The sequence below is a fragment of the Culex pipiens genome, chromosome 1 (genome assembly GCF_016801865.2).
Source record: "Culex pipiens pallens isolate TS chromosome 1, TS_CPP_V2, whole genome shotgun sequence".
Classification (NCBI taxonomy): domain Eukaryota; kingdom Metazoa; phylum Arthropoda; class Insecta; order Diptera; family Culicidae; genus Culex; species Culex pipiens.
In genome coordinates, this window is record NC_068937.1 from 15171224 (window position 1) to 15192212 (window position 20989).

General features: G+C 39.8%; 1 protein-coding gene and 1 long non-coding RNA gene across 2 annotated transcripts in view; both read left to right on the forward strand.

Annotated features, from left to right (window-relative positions):
• Positions 1-20682, forward strand: part of LOC120424696 (uncharacterized) — a 107769-nt gene extending 87087 nt beyond the window's left edge. The window contains exons 3-4 of the mRNA XM_039588875.2: positions 12831-13182; positions 17295-20682. Of these exons, the coding sequence (XP_039444809.1) occupies positions 12831-13182; positions 17295-18838 (1896 nt within the window). The 3' untranslated portion in view covers positions 18839-20682. The remainder of the gene's footprint in view (positions 1-12830; positions 13183-17294) is intronic.
• On the forward strand, positions 2439-4950 carry LOC128093333 (uncharacterized). Its single transcript, XR_008212418.1, has 4 exons — positions 2439-2717; positions 2818-3097; positions 3184-3327; positions 3988-4950. It is a non-coding gene; the product is annotated as an uncharacterized LOC128093333 (long non-coding RNA).
• Positions 20683-20989: the final 307 nt, after the last annotated feature.

A 20989-nucleotide genomic window follows, 5' to 3' on the forward strand; every position in this document is an offset into this window, starting at 1 on the left:
ATTAAAAAACGATAAGGAATGTTTATTTTTCAATAAAATGTTTGAAAATGTCAATACAGATTCCAAATACAGATTTTCGTCCAGATTTCGGGCTGAACTTGTTGTTGTTGAGCAGGGTCTTCTCAACTTTTTCTCCTTCGATGCCGATTCCAGTGACCTCGCTGGACTTCTTCCGCTTCCGATCCCCGCGGACGGGACGAAAATCTTCCTCCTCGGAGGATTCCTCCACCTCCATCTGTCAAAAACTTCCAAGCACGCGAGATGACAACACGAGCAAAACACGTCTTAACTTGTCGCTGGCTGGCGACTGAATGAGCTCGATCATTGTTTGCATCAGGACACTGTGACGAGAAGTTCGTCATTTTTGGATTAAATTATATTTTTTTCACTGGGCCTAGAAAGCCTTATATTTCTCAAAATTAATCCAATGCTATTTTTTTCAAAAAAAAAAATATATATTTGTGTCAGAGTGTTTTATTTTCTATCTTTAACTACTGATAATTTTTAAGACACTTTTCTGAACAAAATCATGCTAAAAGAACACATTTTAAAGTAAATTTTAGCAGTTTTTCGAGTACCGTGAAATTGCCGAGAAATTTCAATGTTTTGTAATGAAAAATCAAAAGCCCTAGTAATAATGGACGTTTCTCTACAAAGCTGTTCATTTGAACGGTAGGGGAGAGTGGCCTAGCCTCGTCAGTGCTGGGTTAACAAGTTCAATAGTCTGCAAAGTTGTGTGAAATTGTCTTTAACTAAAACAATGAAAAAAGTATAAAAAATATGTCGATTGATATATACACAATTTACCATAAATCGATCAACAAACCCTTTCACAGATTTTATTTCTCGAAGTTTATTTGTATAAAAAGTAATCAAAATTGTCAGAAAATATTATTTGTAATGAATGAGGGCAATTCTCTACCAAAACCGGAAATGGATTTTATTTATATTTTTTTATTTGGCTCAAACTTTGTGGGGGCCTTCCCTATGACCAAATAAGCTATTTTGCGTCATTGGTTCACCCATACAAGTCTCCATACAATTTTGGCAGCTGTCCATACAAAAATGGTTTATAAATATTCAAACAGCTATAACTTTTGGGTGAATTTTCTGATCAATTTGGTGTCTTCGGCAAAGTTGTAGGTATTGTTGAGGACTTTTGAGAAAAAAATAGGTACACAGAAAAAAAATGCAGATTTTTTTATCAAGGGCTCCGTTTTCAAGGTATAGCCACCGAAAGTTTGATTTTAGCGAAATATTTGCAGTTTTTCAATTTTTAAAAATAGTGACCATGAGTGACCATTTCTAAAAATATTTTTTTTGAAAAGTTCAGAAAATTCGCTATAAAATTGTCTAAGAGACATTGAAGATTGGACCTCGGGTTGCTGAGATAGAGCCGCTTTAAGAAAAAGAAACACGAAAATTGAAGTTTTCTAAGTCTCATCAAAACAACCCACCATTTTCTAGTGACCATATCTCAGCAATAAATGGTCCGATTTTCAATGTTAATACATGAACTATTCGTGAAATTTTCCGATCTTTTCGAAAAAAATATTTTGAAAATTTTTAAATCAAGACTAGCATTTTAAATGGGCGTAATTTTCAATGTTTGGCCCTTTTAAAATGTTAGTCTTCGTTTAAAAGTTTTCAAAATATTTTTTTCCGAAAAGATCGGAAAATTTCACGAAACTTCAATTTTCGTGTTTCTTGTTCTTAAAGCGGCTCTATCTCAGCAACCCGAGGTCCAATCTTCAATGTCTCTTTGACAATTGTATAGCAAAATTTAAAAAAATATATTTTTAGAAACGGTCACTCATGGTCACTATTTTTAAAAATTGAAAAATTGCAAATATTTCGCTAAAATCAAACATTCGGTGGCTATATCTTGAAAAAGGAGCCCTTTATCAAAAAATCTTTGAAGTACTTTTCGATTGCAAATTCAATTTTGCATTAAAAAATAATGTCAAACTTGTTTTTGCATGAAACTTCGATTTTTTCCAAAAATGACTATTTTTTCAAAAAATCATAACTCGGCGGCAGATTTTTTGACCATGTTTCTCTATGGCTCAAAAATTGTGGATTTTTGTCCCCTAAAACATATCAAAATATCTCGAAAATCAAAAAAAACGTATTTTGGGAAATTGAGTTTTAGTGAAAAAAAAGTTGATAAAAAAATCTGCAATTTTTTTTTTCCTTGTACCTATTTTTTCTCAAAAGTCCTCAACAATACCTACACGCAAAGAAAATCCGGTGAACGTTCAATGCTCAAACAGCTTGTCCCATAGAGTTATCTACGTGCGCATGTATTGCGTGTACGTACACGAAAAAGATTGAGGTTAAATTTTGTACCGGCCAGCAAAACAAATGGCGTGCTAGTGTGCGTGAGATCGGGCTTAGATAACTCTATTCAATGTTCACAACTCTGAGCATCGAATGGTCATATTAGGTAATTAACACTAACACCATCTCAACAATTTTCAAAATGTGCGTGTGTTTGAATGCGGAGCTCTGTTGAACAGCGAGCTTCTTCTTTTACATCTTTTGAATAGCGAGACTTTTTCGCTTGCGCTTGACAGTTGCAGTTTGTTTTGATTTTTAGTCTCGCGCATTTTTTTTTTTTTGGCGCAGTGAATTTACTTCTAAAATAGTTTTTATCTGTTTTTATCAGCGAAAAACACCAAAATTGAGGAAAAACCGGTCCACAGAAGCCGGCCAGGGTAAGTTTAACCGTTTTCCGACTACCCCACGAAGTGGCTGCTTTGTAAACGGATTTGCAAGATAATGCGATCTTTTTTGTTCCCATTCCGTTTGCTACAGAACAACTCATCAACGCACGCATGCCCTAATCTTCCGGCTTGTCTGCCGTTGTTCCTGACGTCCACTTGGAGTTGCGCCGGAAGTCAAGCAGCACCGAAACAAGACTTTTGCTACTTTGTACTTGTGGAAGTTTAATTGTGGCGGGTTCGTGTACGATACGGTGTCACGCCAGATTTGAGGAAGTTTGGGGCTTCTTGTCCCGGCTGTCGTGTGTCGTTCGAATAGTGCAACAAGCCAAAAAGGAAGAAGTGCTGTGGTTGGTGCGGCGGAAATGCATTAGGTGAGCTTTTTTGTAATTTTATTATTTATTTCTCTAATATCGTTTTCTTTTCCTCTGGATTTGTTTTCTTTTCTTTTTGGTACAAGTGGCCCACAACTGTGCATCTTTCTGGCGCTGAATGGTGCCACCGAACTCCAGCGGCCGCAGGTGGACAAACAGTAGCCTCCATGTACTCGGTGACGTGCTTCTGGAAGTAACTCACGTGCAGCAAACGGTTGCAGCACATAAAGGTACACTTGACTCTTCTGATCTCCCAGATGTCTCGAACGCGTCCGTTTGTCTGGCATGTGCGTCAGATGCGTTCATGTGGTACTTGTAAAGTGCACCCTGCAGCGTGTGATTCTTTGGAAACTACGGGACACCTTCCGGGAACTCCGTGATTTCCGCAGCGCTGTCCCGCACCTGTTCCTTGACGCTGTCCATTATGACGTGATGGTTTGATTATTCTCGAAAATTTCACACCAAGCACTCGTTCCACAAATATCAATCCATCCAAGAACCCGTTGAAGATCAAACCGCTTAACTGCAGTCTGCAGTGAATCAACTCAATTTGACTTTCTTAATTCAATTCGAGCCAAACATTTCATTAGGGCACAAAAGCAAAAACCGCGATTCGAGAAAAATTATTTTGGGTTTGAAGTGAAAATTGTTATGTGCCCTTTTGTGTTTTTGATTTTTTCAATGGTAAATTGTTTGCTATCAATCTGATTCTTGGAGGGCATGTAGGGAGTGTACTAATGAGAGGAATAGTGGAATAATCCGGAATGTTTACGTTTTGGTTTTGTGCCCTAATGAAATGTTTGGCTCGAATTATGTTCTTATCTTATGTTACAGTAAAACATAAAAAATTTGGCAGTTTTATTCTAAAAGATTTCAAAATTTAATTCCAGATCAACCCAAACCGCTGGTAGCTGCAACGTGGATAACTCCTCTCGAAACAGGACGAAAATCTCTACGCTAATCGCTGTCAGACTCCGCCCAAACCGTTCCAGTTTAAGGGCTAAATCGGCTAACGAATGCTGAATAACACTGGCACGGGCGGCGACCGCTAGGAAAGCACAAAGTCGGCTTTGTGGGCCGGTGAACCGGTGAGCAAAAATCGGTCCACTGTTGCATCGTCGAACAGAACTTGTCAGTGCTGGCGCTGAACATCCGGCGGGATGGTGTGAAGAGCATTCCCGAACTGAAGGATACGACCATGCCGCGCCGTCTCGGACTGAAGCTTGCGACCAACATCCGCAAGGATGTCAAGGAAGGAATCTTACCAAGGAGGAAGCCGTTCGTCAGTTTGTGATGAAGTGCCCACTGCCGGAGAAGGCTAAGTTCAAAACGTCCAAGAACAACCGGCGTGGTGGTGCTGCAGCACTAGAGACGTCGTCTGGTCAGTTTCTGAACCTGTGCCGTCGGAGCATATGTGGGTGCCGGAGCCGATTGTCTTCAATGCGTGAATCGCACATCTCAGTCGGATTCGAGAAGAAGAAGAACAAGGCTGTTATCAACGCTGCTGAGTAGTTCCTCCAGAAGGTGACCGAAGCCGCCAAGAAGCGCCACGAGGCCAAGACCACCAAGAAGTTCGAAGGAGGCAGCAAGGATTCCGCCGGGGACAAGAAAGAAAGAAGATCGTGAAGAAGGTCGGGGCCGAGAATGAGGTATCCAAGAGGAAGCCAGAGAGGGCGATTCTATGCGCTGCCAAGAAGGAGAAGAAACATAGGAAGTAAAACAATGACCTGACTTGGTGCCTTTATCTTAATGGTGACACAGAGCTAGAAAAACCTACCACACTCTGCAGCTATAGAATAGACTTAGATTAATGGAAAACATTACAACTCGATATTTCCTGTTGAAGCAATAAAACAAAATACTACTTGCTTTTTATTCCCATATTCTTCTTAGGAGGAGTCCAATATAGTAATCAAAACATTTTTTTATTGCTTGAACACCAAATAAAACTTAGTTGAGCGTAATTGCAATGCTAAGCTAAGTTTTATTTAAAGTGTTCAAGCAGTAAAAAAAGAATCTTAATATTTTTCTTACATACTTGGTTTGTGTCCTGGGGGAATAAATCCACCTAGTGGCGAAAAGCGGTACTAGCCCAGTAGCGGCAATGTACGGTGGCGCCGCCCATGGTGAATAGTGGAAACTACCAAAAGCTGCGCGCGACGTCACGCACACAGTCAAATGAACTGTCAAATCTCGAGCAAAGCAAGATGAACATCGGATGGTCAGAGCGCTTTGAGCATCGAATTGTCATGATCGTTTATGACCATTCGATGCTCAAAATTCTGGTACCAATGCTCAAGAAATTCGCATTGGCGGTTTTGCGTGTACAACTTTGCCGAAGACACCAAATTGATCAGAAAATTCACTCAAAAGTTACAGCTGTTTGACTATTTACATACCATTTTTGTATGGACAGCAGCCAAAATTGTATGGAGACTTGTATGGGTGAACCAATGACGCAAAATAGCTTATTTGGTCATAGGGAAGGCCCCCACAAAGTTTTCGCCAAATCAAAAAATACAAATAAAATCCATTTCCGGTTTTGATAGAGAATTGCTTTGGTGTGAAACATACAAAAGACAATTATGGTAATATTACATCTGGGAAGGCAAGAAAATGTGAAATTTTACATCAGAAATTTTGAAAAATTTATCAGTTTCAATTGAATTCCATATTTTAAACATTATTTTGGTAAAATTACAAAAAAAGAGGTAATATTCAACCAAACAAATTTCAAACTTTCGAAATTTCCAAACAAATTTTAAAAGTTTTGTTTGGAGCGTAACACGGTAATCGGTCTAGTCCTGATTCGTCTCATTTGATAGTTTCTCAAAAAAAGTGTGAATTTACAAAATTAAAATTTCTTCATAAACGCAAAAAAAAAGTTCAATTAACTTTTCTCGACTCAAACAGATATTACAAACATACCTTTACATCAATATTGTATTTTTTGTTGTTTTTTACATTTCATGCCCAAGGTCCTTCCCCTCGACGATAATCTACCGCGCCGCAAAGGGTCAATCACTTGTCACTTGTCGTGTTAAGCCCTTGCGCGCGCGCGCGCACATTCGGACTTCTCAGACCGAGTGTGAAAGTGACCATCCATCGAGAGAGAGAGAGAGAACCTGTTTTCGAGGCCTGTCCAACATCCGGCTGTCTGGGCTGGCGTGATGCTGCGTGCGATGTGATGTACTGGCACCTGATGAGATGAGATCGCCGCTCGAAAGTGGGAAAAAAAAGTCGCGGGCGAAAGGGAAGAATTTCTTAATTGTTTGCAAACATCGATGTTTTAAGAATTTCAACGTGGGAAAGCGCTTCCAACCAAGTGCGATACTTTCTTTTGCATTATTCAAGGTTTAAAGGCATCGAATGCGATCAAAAATCAAGCCAAAAGAACGAGTTTTTGCGGGAGACTTGAACGCTTCGCTCCTGCGGAGCAAGTGACGAACCCAGCTTTAATCACCGAATCCATCAAAAGTGGACCCTATAATTGCCCGAACAACAAAGATGTCTTATTTTCGAGACCCGGTGTCCCAAAAGGAGTGGAACCTGTCGCTGCAATCAAATAATCGTCATCAATTTCCCTTTTGGGAGTAGAAGGGAGGGGGCGCTCGCCGAAAACATGTATTTAATTTGGCAAATTACTTTGGCCCTTTTTGAAGAAAAAAAAACCGCAAAAGGGCCGTTCAAAACAGAATCAACAAAAACGATATGAAAACGATCTCGCGGTTGGCGCGTTATTTTTTGGCGGCATCGTGGCCACCATCAAAAGTAAACTGTGAAAAAATGAGGACTTGCCTCCCTTTCCTTTCCCTGCTGGGGCGGTTGAAAAGAAGGACGTGACAGGTTTTGGGCACGGAAAGTGTGAAATTTAATTGATATTTTTACCTGAAACAAATGGCTGATTTTGAAAGGAATTAAAAATACTCACAATTTGCTAATTCTAACTAAGTTTCGACATCTCATGACAGTGTTGCCAGATCATCAATCTTTTTCACTCGGCAAAAAAATGTTTAAGTTTTTTTGTTGTTTTTTTTTAGTTTTCCGTTCTTTCCAGCCGCTTATCGCCCCCCTGAGAAAGGCATTAATAAGCTTTCGATTATTATAGATTGTCGTGAGTTCAACAATACAGTGAAAATATTTCCACTTGCTATATCGCCAGCCCGCCGACTGAGCTTGTAAAAATTGAAGTTTTTTTTGTAAAGCTTAAGGCATATCGATAATAAGGACTCTCTTCTCATACCGTTGCCAGTTTTTAGTACTCTTTTTGTAAGGTTGTTAAAAAAGACCGCGATGCCGCGATAATTATTGGCTCCTTTTCGCGTCTTGTCTCGTCTTTTTTTCTCTCTCTTTGTTCGGTGAAGTATAATTTTTAAAGAGGATTTAAGGGACCAGCAACGAGGGTTGATTTGAGTATGCTTGGTTGTTTTTTGATGGTAAAGGGGGTTGGTACTCTCCGGGATGACCTCCTTTTCAAGATCCTGAAAGCACGTGTACGATTGCAGTTTAACTCAAATCGAGGGAAAATTAGGCCTAATTTAAACGCTCAGTCCTTCTATGAATACAGTGAATTATTCCAAAAAACTACTCCATGATCACTCGAATTTTGTCTTTCGAGTATGCCTTTGGAGAAAAGGGCAAAAAAATACGTGTTTTGATGAAATAATTATAACACTAACAATTAATATCACCCAGATTTGAAGTTGTCGAAGACAACCTTACACAGTAAAAAATATCATGGTAATATTACATCTAGGAAGGGGTACATTTTTTATGTCAGAAAAAAATTGTAATTTTACCTCTGAAAATGTGTAATTTTACCACTTTTCTGGTGTAATGCAACTTTTTCAGTCTAAATTGAGGTAAAATTACATCATAAAAGAGGTAATATTCAACCTTACAATTTACACAATTTTTTACTGTGTGTGGAAAGTTGGACGGGCTTTCCGGTGAAAATATTTTCGAGACTAAAAAATCAAGATTCACATTTGGAAATTGGCAAAAAATTGCCATTACCTCCTTTTTTCAACATTTTTATTTTTAAAACCGCTGTAACTTTACAAGGATTGGACACTGGTCAATATGAAGACTTTCGATCGAGATCGATTTTTGAATTTTTTTACGTTTAGAGCACTATAAAAAAGAGTGTTTGTATTTTTTTTACTAGAGGTGCTCCATCTTAAATTTCTCGTGAGTCTTTTCGCCAGAAATTTGTAAATTTCCCGGGAATTCTAGAAATTCAAGCGGAAGTATACTTTTTTCTGACTTTTTGACACCAATATTTTGAAAATATACAAGAAAAAACAAGAGAATCTTATTTGATTTTATTCATTTCAATCGATTATTCATATTGAACTAATCAGCTTGTCTGTAAATGGAGTGAATTGTAAAACGCATTATGAAATGAAAATAAACTATTTTAATTTTGGTAACCTTTTTTAATATTTTTTTTGTTATATCATTCAAAAATAAGATATAAACCCTTTCTGACCAAGATCAAAATTTAGATATTTTTAAACTTTTTTGTTTACCGTGGCCAATTTGGATGAAAATTGAATTGATATTTTTTCAAAGAGGGTTGTGCCCAGGGATGCCACTTGTTTTTTTAAAATGTCTGTAAAAAAGTCTGTGTATGTCTGTGCATTTGTATAAAATTCAAATATATCAATTCACAGTCATTGAAATTCATCAGAAATTGCGTTTTTAAGCATTTGAAGACTAACGAAATAAGTTTCGACAAAAAAGATTACAAAATAATAATATATTGAAGTTTTTTAAAAGTCTGTGCACCTCAAAAAATGTCTGACACAAGCTCAAAAGTCTGTGAAACACAAACAAATCTGTGTATCTGGCATCCCTGGTTGTGCCAGAAGAATTTGTTTAATAGTATTCGAAAAATTACAGTTTGAAACACTGGAGCTAACAGGGGCGTAATAGAATTAGTTTTTGCTTGTGGGCATGGATCTCAATTTCCAAACACCTTGATTTAAAAAATAATACGTCACAACAAAAAATAAGGAACCAATTTTTTTTGACTTGGTACGAATTCAAAGACAGCATATTAAATGAGAATTTGAATATTTTCTTAAAGTTATATGATTTTTTAACAAGCAGTTGAGCTATTTATTAATCGTCACACTCATTTGGACCATTCATGTTGCTGTTATATACAATTTGGTTGCAAAATATTAATAAAAGTGGAATCAGAATAATTTTCGATAAATTTAAAATTTCCCGGGAAATCGGTTGAAAATTTCCCGTTTCCCGGGAATTTTGTATACCTGGGAATTTGGACGCTCTACTTCAAACTTGTAATTTGGAAATCAAACTATTTTTTTTCTTAGCGGAAAATTGATCAAGGTCTCCAATATTCAAACCATTTCCCGATTCTAATTCATTTTCATTGAAAACATCATGACACTTTGGCAGTTTCAAAAAAATCCCATTGATCAATGTTGTCGCAGTTACAGTAAAAACTAACTTTTCAGGACTTGTTTAAAACTACATCTTTATCAATTTACAAATTAAAAATTTCGTCTCAAACAAGCAGTAAATAATGAATTGAGAAGAAATAACCCAACCTAAATGTTGATTTTTTATTTTTTGTTTGAATGATTTTCTCGAGCAGACTGGAATAACTTGGTAATATTTTTTTATATTATTTAAAAAATTCAAAAAATAAATATTGAAATAAACAAGCCATAGTTTCAGCATTTGCGAGGAAAAAGTATTTTAAAATGCATTTTACACTAGTTCAGTTGTTTTACAATCATTAATTTTCAAAAAATAAAAGATTTGACGAAAACTAAAATTTTAGTGAAAAAAAATATTTGCGATTATAAACATCGAAATTAAAAAAAAATACTTTTTTTTTAAATCAACCAAAACATGCTAAAAATGAATCTAAACGCAGGAGAATGCATTTTAAATTGATTTCAGCTGATTGCACTTCAAATTCCATTAACATTGTGAATTTTTTTGAAAAAAAATATTGTTCTCCCCTCTGATTTTTCGGGCCAACTTTGAAAAGGGGAGAGACAGGAGCGGCCGTGGCTGACTGGTTACGGTGTTCGCTTTCTAAGCGAATGGTCCTGGGTTCGATTCCCATCTGCTCCCAACGAGAAAGTATAGGAAATATTAATCTTGAAACATTGAACATGAACGAAAAATCAAAGTCGCCCGAGTCGGGGTTCGATCCCCCGTCCTTTGGATTGGTAAGCAAAAATGCTAACCACTAGGCCATCACGGCTTGGTGAGCGACGCCTGGAATTAGGAATACTGTTACTATCAAACTATATACGCGCTGGGTCCTTGTCCATTTGACAAGGGTTCGGAAGTTCTAAATAACGTTTGAACCCGATTGGTACAAACGTTCTTCAGGGCGGGGCTTGTCGATAAAAGCTGAGGGACCTCGCGCTCGGCTAGCCAGCGTAGAAATGGGTCACCGAAGCTCGGCAGAGCTAACACCTTCCAAATGCCTATGCGAGTTATTTGTATGTATAGAATGAAAATCTAAAAATACATGGAAACAACTCAATTTGTAAGAAGCGACCGCGTGGTCCCGTTTGGTTGGTTGCACACACACACACAACTTTGAAAAGGGGAGAGACAAAAACTTTAAATAAATTTGTACCAGCCTTATTTTTGAGAATTTAAATTTTTATTTTTTGACTCGAATGAAACTTTGCTCATGCGTTCCCTGCGTCAAAAGGTGCCATTTTGCATTATTAGATTTCCAATACAAGGCTTCATAAAACTTTGAAGGGGTTGTCATACAAAATGGGCATGTGAATATTTGAAAATCTGGTTCATGAGAAGGAATTTTCCAATTGATTTGGCGTTTCATGATTCGGCATTTTCATAAAAAATAGGAACACAGAAAAAATCCAGATTTTTTATTTGACTTTTTATCACTAAAAATTAATTTGGATCATGAATAAATAAAAATAAAAAATAAAAATAAATTATTCGCTCTACAGCTTTGCCTTGGCGTTCTCGATTGCGAGATTCCTACTCGAAACTAGGTGTCCGAAGGTTTGGTTGTTGAGGCAACTGCAAACCTCTTTTACACCTTAGCTTCCATCCACCCCGGGAGTCGAACTGACGACCTTTGGATTGTGAGTCCAACTGCCTACCAGCGACTCCACCGAGACAGGACCCAGGGAGACGACTCCTACACCTGGACTGAGCTATCGACCTAACCCTTTAGGTTAGACCGGGCCAACATTTACTTCCCCATCCGACGGAAGGCGTGGTCAGACAAATCTCGTCTCGAAAAATGCCACCGGGACCGTCTGGGATCAAACCCAAGCCGACTGGGTGAGAGGCAACCACGCTTACCCCTACACCACGGTCCCGGATCATGAATTAACCCTAAATTAGGAATATTATTGTTCACAATGATAATGATATTTTTTCTGAGCACAATGACTCTTTGCTTTAAATTGAAAAAAAGTGAACAGAAATGGTTTTCAAGCGTGTTGAAGAAGATTCACAATTCCACATACTTTATTGCAAGATGCTTTAGGTAAACACCGAAAATGTGGTTGAAATTTTAAATAAACAAAAAGTGCTATAAATCTTTTTATTTTATCTGTTTTCGATAAGAAGCCGGTTAAATGAATCAGATAGATTATTTTTCTTAGCTCCAAAATATATTTTTTGTTGAAAAAATATTTTTGTTGCAAAATTGTCTTGCCTAATTTGTGTTCACCAATATCAGTGTCTTGAGTTTGTTTATCTTCTGCTCTTTGGTCTGACAGGGGGATTGGCTGCCAAACCCGCTTTGGTCTGACAGTTTTGGTCTGTCAGCTTTATGCTGGATTTTGGTCTGACAACGCGGGGGATTGGCAGCCACACCCCCTTGGTTTTTTTGCCGTTGTGCATAAAAATTGACTTAAGGGGGGGGGGGGGCCTATTCCCAAAATTTAATTTTTATTTACATTTTTTTAAATATGTTTTAGGGGATTAAAAAATCATTTTTGTGCTAGAGTTAGGATGGTAAAAAACATGGTACCGAATTGGAATTTTTGAAAAAAAAATGTGTAACTTAGATTAAATCTAAAATACTATTTATGTGAATAATTATAAATCATATTAAATTTCTATCGATTAAGCTATTTATTTCACTTAACCATTTATGTTATAAAAAAATAATTACAAAATTTGAAAGGTCGAAAACTAGAATTAAATAGCGAAAATAATTAAAATCATTTCTATTACCCTCACATGACGGTACCAAACCGTCCACTAACCTGTTCCTACCCAAACAAGTAGCATCAAGTTCAAGAGTGTGCATTTTTCAGCATCAACAGCTTCGGCACTCGTGGCTTTGAAGTGACACACTGATCTTGTCCCTCTCCGGTCCGGTCTTGCGGATCTATATCGGATCGCAACGGCAGAAGCTGCTACTGCTCGGGGGTAAAAAATGGCAAAAAATTGGAAAGTGATCGTCGACATAACTTGTCCAGTCCAGATGTTGTGGCAAAACAAGAATGTCCACACCGCTGTTGAAGATCTCACTTTTTTCGCCATAACTTTTTTGTAAGGTTTAAAGGGAAAAAAAAACTAGAAATCGATGCCCTTTTTTCATACCTTGGAACTGTCCATCTAGGTGTAAATAGCGAGAGATAACCCGTTCCCTTTGGAAGAGGTTCATAATTTCACTTTCATTATCACTCGATAATTGCTCTAACCCTTGAAATTAACAACAAAATCCTTTCTTCCCTCACAGATCACGGTCGCGGACGACCAGATCGAGGTGGTCAAGGCCATCAGTCCGGACGATGGAGGTGGCGGTGGCGTCGGCGGCGGCGGTGGAGGTGGACTGGAAAAGCGGGAAAATGACTCCGACCAGGTGGCGCTGGAGTCCATCGATCAGGACCACCAGGGAGCGTCGTCGGCGTCGGTTCACTCGTACCCGCAGCACATCCCGCTCTCGATAGGACACGGACCGCCACCGCCCCAGCACCAGCAGGGACCGCCAGGGCCGCCGCCACCGCCACACTTCCAGCAGGGACCACCACACGGACCCCACGGACCGATCATCCACGGGCATGGACCGCCACCGCCACCGCAGGGCAGGGGTGAGTGAAATGATGGGGAATCCTGTACAGATGGCCACTGTGTGACGGGTGGAAGCAAAGATAAACAGATGTAAATCGTTAATTTTTTTTTTGAGGCAGCTGTCAAAACGACCTGAGTTGATTTTCCGATAGTTCAATATGACCGTTTTATGTTTGATTGTTGATTCTTAAATAAGGTTTACATCTGTTTGTCTGTGCATTTACGATTTGCATCATTAGCTCGTTTGAATAATGACAAATTTTATACAATTTTGACAGCTATCCATTCAAAAAGGCGAATAAAATAATCAAAAATTGGTATCTTTGAGAACGGGTTTTCGGATCGGTTTGGTGTCTTCAGCAATGTTGTAAAATTGAAAAAGTACTTTTGGATAATATTTTGTCAACTTTAAAGCTTCGATCATAATATTTATCTTTTTTTGGCAGGAGTGATGGTGTGGCTTTGCCGTGGACAAATCAATCATGACAACACCACTCCTCTTAAAAAAGTTTAATATAATGTTCGGATTAAAAGACCAATTCCCGATTAGCTTTTACAAGGTCCTAAGCGTCATTCGTAAAGAAAGCCGTTTTTTTTCTAAAAATAAAAAAAAATCGTAAAATTCTCACTGAGTTGTGACATGCACTCGAAACAAAGATCAAGGTGATTAAATATCATCAGGTGAACAATGTAAACAAAAGGTAAATGTCAAAAATCAATGATCCAATGAAAAGGTCAAAATTGGCTGTGTTGGCAAACGTCTAGAGAATAATTACAAAACTTGAAAAAAATTACCCAATTTTTAAATGTTGATTAAACTTCAAACGAAATCAAAAGTCATTTTTTCGATAAAATGCACCCTTTTCAAAAATATACTAACATAAAAGTTATGTTGGTATAAAACATGATTTTGTTGAAGTAATTACCAAGCTGGACCATTCTTGTTTTTTTCCTCCGCCGAAGACACCAAATCGATAAGAAAAAAAATCATTCTCAAAACGAATTCATTGTATGAATATTATGATATTGTCATGTATGGACAGTAGGGTGCTCAGAAAAAATGACCCCCTGCTCCACAAGCGGAAAACGGTTTTTTGGGTTATTTTAAGCATCTGTGTAAATTTTGAGCAAAATTGGATGAGATTAACCCTTTGATACCCGAGCCTAAAGTTGATGGAAAAAACGATTTTTATACAAAAATGACTTTTTTAAAACGCTAATAACTTTTCAGGATCAATAATTTTCAATTTTCAATTCGGTTTTATTTGTGAATAATCAATTTACAATGAGTTCATTTAGGTACACAACAGAGTTTTGGTGTTCCTTTCAGCTGTGATTTACATCGTAATTCAATCGAAAAATTATTACTTATAACTATGGAATAGACAAGAGTAAGAAAAAGTTTTCAAAAAACTTACAGAAAATTCAGGATCAATAAGAATCTCACTTTTGGGAATATTTGGATGGAAGTAGCACACCGTACAGACCAAACCGTAACCGTAAAAATGGATTTTCCATACATTTTTTCGATTTTTTCCATACAAACTTCACCTCCGAGTATCAATGGGTAAATGATGACCGATTTTGCTCATATTTGGCCCAAAGTCCTAAAATAGGTCAAGGAACAATATTCAGCTTGTGGAGCGAGGTTTTGAAAAAATGCCCCGTATTCTGGGCACCCTAATAGACAGATGTCAAAATTGTACAAAGATTTGTATGGACGAATTAATCATGCAGAATGGCCCTTTGATGATGCAGAAAGAACTCACAAAAATGAGCCCACATTTTTTAAACGGAGAAAAATGATAAAAAATAGCTCATTCTTGGGAGGGTTGCTCAGTTGCATAGTGGTCTTATTTATAAAAAAAAAACAAACTAATGAATCAGAGCCAAAATTTCACACTGTAGTTAGCGAAATTATCATTTTCACTCTATTCTTTGTAGTTGTAGCTCACAATAAATATTTTTCTAACATTCTCGAGTCAAATTTATGCTCTGCCTATCCGTGTAAATATTCTTCACCACAGACAAACAAACCTAAAATCGTACCGGAATGATATGAAGTATTCGAATTAAATAGCACTCAAACGTGTAAAACTGTTGTCAAACTGATGTTGACATTTCAACCCCATTTCTCGACGATTTCCAAGCATGTGGTTTCAAGATTTTGACAGCTGTCAGTTGTTCCAATTAGTGAATTCGGATTTGCTCATGCGAATGCAGTTCCAATCGAATTAGCGAGTCCGCTCGGTACTCATCAAGATTAAACTTTAAACAAAATTGACTCAATTGTTGTCACATTTCACTCAAATCTGGAAGAAATCGAAGCAATTCAAGAGCCAAAGGCGAAATGTAAACAAAAAGCGCATCCTGCTGCAACTAGCGTGAACGTTTTGATTGATTTGAAGTGATCTTTTCTAATTTCATCCCTGTGCTGATTCGCTAGTTGGAACAACTGACAGCTGTCAAAAGCAAGAAAGCACATTGGCTGATGCACAAAGAGATTTGTGCACGCTACCCGCAAACGTCGAACCATACAAAATTGCTGCTGGATGTTTTCCGGAAGAGATCAGGAAAGGGATCCGGACAACAAGTTCCCATTGAGAATTTTGGCTCGAGCCTGGACTCGATCTGGCTCGAGATCGAGCCTGAATCGAGTCGAGGCTCAAGCCAAAATTCCCAGTGGGTTTGTACTGATTTGACGTTAGCTGGGAGCGTCGAAAAGTTTGGTTATGTTGCTGCCAGCAAAAAAAAACAATTCGAACAACTGACTGCTGTCAAAAACGTCAAACCTAGCCAAAAAAATGCGACAGGACCGAAGACAAACTGTAAACAAATTGTGCATTCTGGTCGTCACTAATCAAAAATCAAACCATCTACATTAACGACCCCCGGGTCTTTTGTGGTCTCTATTGCAAGTTTCTGCTCGAACCTAGGAGTCCGAAGGCTTGAATGGGGAGAGCACCCAAACCTATTTTTACTCCAAGGAACCTTCCACCCCAGTGTTTGAACTGACGACCTTTGGATTGCGAGTCCAACCACCGCCAGCGATTCCACCGGAGTAGGCTTGGTTTGGTGTGTTGTTTGTACTTATGGCATGGAGACGACTCCTACACCTGAAATGACTTAACGGCCTAACCACCAAGGCCGGGACCGACATTTTACTTCCTCATCCGATGGAAGGTCGTCACTAATGTAAACATAATTAATAAATTGAGCAGGACGCACTTTTGTTTACACTTTATTTTCGTTTCTTCTAGCAAAACAATGAAATAGGGCCATTGTCGAAGTGTAAACAAAGAGTCTATCCTGCTCACGTTAGTTCCGTAGTAACAGTTCAATAGGGCGAATCTGCGTTTGTAAGCAAGCAGTCTATCTCCCTCTTACTTGACGTGAACTGTCACATGAGTAAAAGGGATAGTCTGCTTGTTTACAATCGCAGATTCGCCCTATTGAACTGTTACTACGGAGTTAATGTTTACAGTAGGATTGCTAGCCCTATTGATTGTTTTGCTAGAAATGTCCCATAAACAAACGTCAAATCTACAGAATTTCTGCGGATCTTTTCCGGAAAGGATCCGGAAAAAGATCCGGCAACAAGTTTGTACTAATTTTACGCTTGCAAAAAAAATGGCTGATGCATCAAGTAATTTGTTTACACTCAAAGTAAAAAGTATCCTTTTTTCAAGTTCACCCGTCGTCACCCTTTAAAAGGGTATCGAAAATGTACTGAATTTGACATACCCTTTTGAAAGGGTGACGCCGGGTGAACTTAAAAAAAGGATAGAAAGTATCCTTTTAGATGATTAAAAGTACCCTTTTGAGGGATACTTCTGACTGTGAGTGTACATTTTTTGGCACCCTCCGCAAACGTCAAACCATACAAAATTGCTGCCGGATCTTTGCCGTTAGAGATCCAGAAAAAGTTCCGGAAAGTTGCCGAAAAGTTTGGTTATGTTTTGCTTGCAAAAGACAACAAGGCTATCTGTCAAACGCTACACGCTCAACGAAACATGAAGAATTATGAGTAGAAAAACCCCGATTTTACGCTTGTTTGTCCTGTGCCTCTCTCATTCTCTCTCACTCTCACGCTGGACGTTCTGCTCCGATCTTTCCCTCTCCCTTTCCGCAGGCGGCCCCCACGGCGGCCACGGTCACCCCTTCGGCCCTCCGCCCCTTCCGGCGGCCCACGCGTACCACGGCCCACCGCCACCGCCGCCACCACCCCAGCAGCAGCTGCCCAAGGTCCAACCGACGGATCTGGCCCCGGAAAAGCTGTACGGCGCGCCACTGGCCGGAAACGACCTGTGGAGCTCGCCGCTGCAGGACATGCCCAAGATTGTGTCGCTGGACGTCAAGTGCGAGAAGCAGGGCATGAAGGTGTTTGTCCAGTTTGACAAGCCGTTCTTCGGGATCATCTTTTCGAAGGGGCATTACAGCAACGTGAACTGCGTCCATCTGCCGGCGGGGCTGGGCAAGTCTTCGGCGACGTTCGACATTGGGATTCACGAGTGCGGAACGGCTGGGAATACGGATAATGCTTTGTATAATGGGTATTCGGGGACGGAGTCGGGCGCTGGGTCTTACTTTGAGAATATTATTGTGCTGCAGTACGACCCGCAGGTGCAGGAAGTTTGGGATCAGGCGAGGAAGTTGCGCTGCACGTGGCACGATCAGTACGAGAAGAGCGTGACGTTCCGGCCGTTCCCGGTGGATATGCTGGACGTGATTAGGGCGGACTTTGCTGGGGATAATGTTGGGTGTTGGATGCAGATTCAGGTTGGAAAGGGTCCTTGGGCGTCCGAGGTTTCCGGGTTGGTGAAGATCGGCCAGACGATGACGATGGTGCTGGCGATCAAGGACGATGACAGCAAGTTTGACATGTTGGTGAGGAACTGCATGGCCCATGACGGCAAGCGGGCGCCGATTCAGCTGGTGGACCAGCGAGGTTGTGTCACACGACCCAAGTTGATGAGCCGGTTTACGAAGATCAAGAACTTTGGGGCGAGTGCATCGGTACTGTCGTACGCTCACTTCCAGGCGTTCAAGTTCCCCGACTCGATGGAGGTCCACTTCCAGTGTACGATCCAGATCTGCCGCTACCAATGTCCGGAGCAGTGTACCGACCCTGGGATCCTGGACGTGCACCACCTGTCCGGAGGTCCGGAACACCAGCAGTACGGTCCACCACCGCCACCTCCGCAATCGCTGGAACAGCACGTGTTTGCCAACCGCAAGCGAGATGACCGCCGGATCCGTCGAACTCGTGAGGCCGGAGAACCGGAAGAGAAGGAGGACGTCGGCATGAAGCGCATCATCCGGGTCGTGTCCCCGGGTGACCTGACCTTCCCCATCGGCAGCCAAAACTCGACCAACGACTCCACGATGATTTTCCCCGCCCGCGAGGAGGGCCTCATCTGCATGACCACCCCGGGTTTCACGGTCACGATCGTGGTCCTGCTCTCGATCCTGGTCGCGTCCTGCATAACCAGTGCCTTCCTCTGCATACGGCTCAAACCGTTCTCGTTCTCCTCGAGCAAGGAGCGGGCGGTGGCCTTCACCAATCCCCACCTCAGTCCGTCCACGGCCTCGATCGTGTCCAGCGGGCCCAGCTCCATGATCAGCGGCACGCTCAAATCCACCAAGTCCACCAAGTCGAGGAACTTTTACTCGTAAGTCAAGCCCCCCGTTTCCCCCGAAACCCCCCTGTCCCCAAAACAACCAAACAATAGAAACTCACCCACACACAGCCGCAATAGTATGCACACAACTGCAAGTACAAGGTTCTCTCAGTGATGAACACGCACCCGAACACAAAACCCCGTCGAACCGAACTCACCTAAACACACACACACACATAAACACTTTTTGTTTGATGATAACCGTCAAAACCTTAAGTCAAATCGATGCCGACGGTTGACAGCTTGCTTACCTTGTGCACTTCAAGCGCGTTGCGCTTGCACTGCTGCAGGTAAGCTAGCTGTCAAACGTCGACGAAAAAACGAACGAACGCACAAACGCATTAGTCAACGTTGTTTTCGTTAAGTTTTCCCCACTGTTTCTGTCAACTGTTGACGCGTGAATGTTAGTGTAACGGCGTCGAAACGTTTCTGCTAGGCTAGAGAGAACAAAGTTCATCCCAGGTGGGCACCGGCCACTGACGTGGCAACGGCGTGCACGCATTATTATTGTTTAGCGTAGCGTTTAGGTTAGGTTTTTTTTCGTTAAGTTTTTGTTTGCACGCACACACATACAGTTAAATCGGGGAAGATTCTTTCGTTCGTTGAGTTTTTGTTTGTCGTACTTATTCTTGCCCATGAACAGAGAGAGAAAAATCTAGCACCGGAAAATTTAAATTTTAACGAAAAAACGAAGAAGGAAGATTCCAGCGCTATCTTAATGGGTCGCCATATTTATTTATAATTAAAGATTACTTTTAAACACACACTCGGATACGAGCGCATCAGGCTGCGCAGTTTTACTTTTATTCCCGCAAAAAAAAAAATCTTTTGTTCGCTTACACTTTTGTTTTCCGTTTTTTAAGGGTGTCTGTTACGTTTTATGTTTACCTTTTACCGCACACAAACACAATTCCAATGGTTCCGCCATGTGGCGCCGCAGTAGGCGGCGAACGCCCGAACTAACAAAAGCGTCAAAGCCTACTCTGACAGGTGCTGTCAAAAACCCGCTATCTCAGGTCTACAACCAGTGCTACTATGTTTATTCACACCTCAAGCTGTCAAACCCTTTCGGCAAGATTGTTTTGTTTTTGTTTCGTCAAGAAAAATAAAAGCCAAAATCTGTCACATTGCGGAACCATTGAAAACTAAGAACGACGCAGCTTGAAAGAACAATCCGCGCGCGCGCTTTTACTGATGTAGTTCATTTACCTAATTATATTTGAGCGTGCAGGCTCCAGGGTGGGAGTCCCGCAAAAGACTTTTTATCTAACTAACTTATTAATCGCATTATTTATTGCATCAATTCCTATTCCAAGACGAACACTCTCTCTACACTGAGCGACACATTTTAAAAATGTGACATCGCTGGAGGTAATTCTTCTGCCGTAATCTAAATAACACACTAAATAGATGAAATCTTTTAACTTTCCACTCGAGCTGTCACTTTCTTTTTCCTAAAACTAGTTCTATTATTTATTGTTAGATTTAGTGAAAATAAACGCAAACGACATCAACTAAGAGCTATTACTTTAGTAACACTGTTGTGAAATGAAGACGAGAGAAATATGTAAGCAATTATATATTTGTGCAAGTAAAATGTATCATATTTAACTATTACGAATGTTAGCATAAAGATATTTATAAACAAAAAGCAAATTGAAAAAAAAACACACAGCATTAGCATAGTAATTTATTTTATTGTTACGCATCCTCCAACCCGGTTCCCAATCCTTTTAAATGTCCTCCCACCCTCACGTAATTGTCAAACTGTTGTAATCCGTGAAAAGATTGTGCTGAAATTATTCGAGTAAAGTAATAAAGATAACAAGTAAACAAGAAGGTGGGACTGTTTTTGCTTTGCCTGGTGAAACTATCACAACCTTGAGGGGAGGGTGGGAACGTCAAAATGAACAGTGTTGCCAAAATTTCAAGGTTGTTAAAGATTATGTTATCAAAATTCAAGAACAAGAATATTAAGTTTAAAGCTTTTTCTATTTCTATCCTTTTCCTTAGCAAATCTCGAAGGTTTTTTTTTTATTTTTTCTTCTCTTGCCAAATTGTGTACTAAAGCCCTATGTCAATTTTTATGTACAACGGTAAAAAACACGATTAAAAACCATTTCTGATCACTTTTTTTCATTTTAAT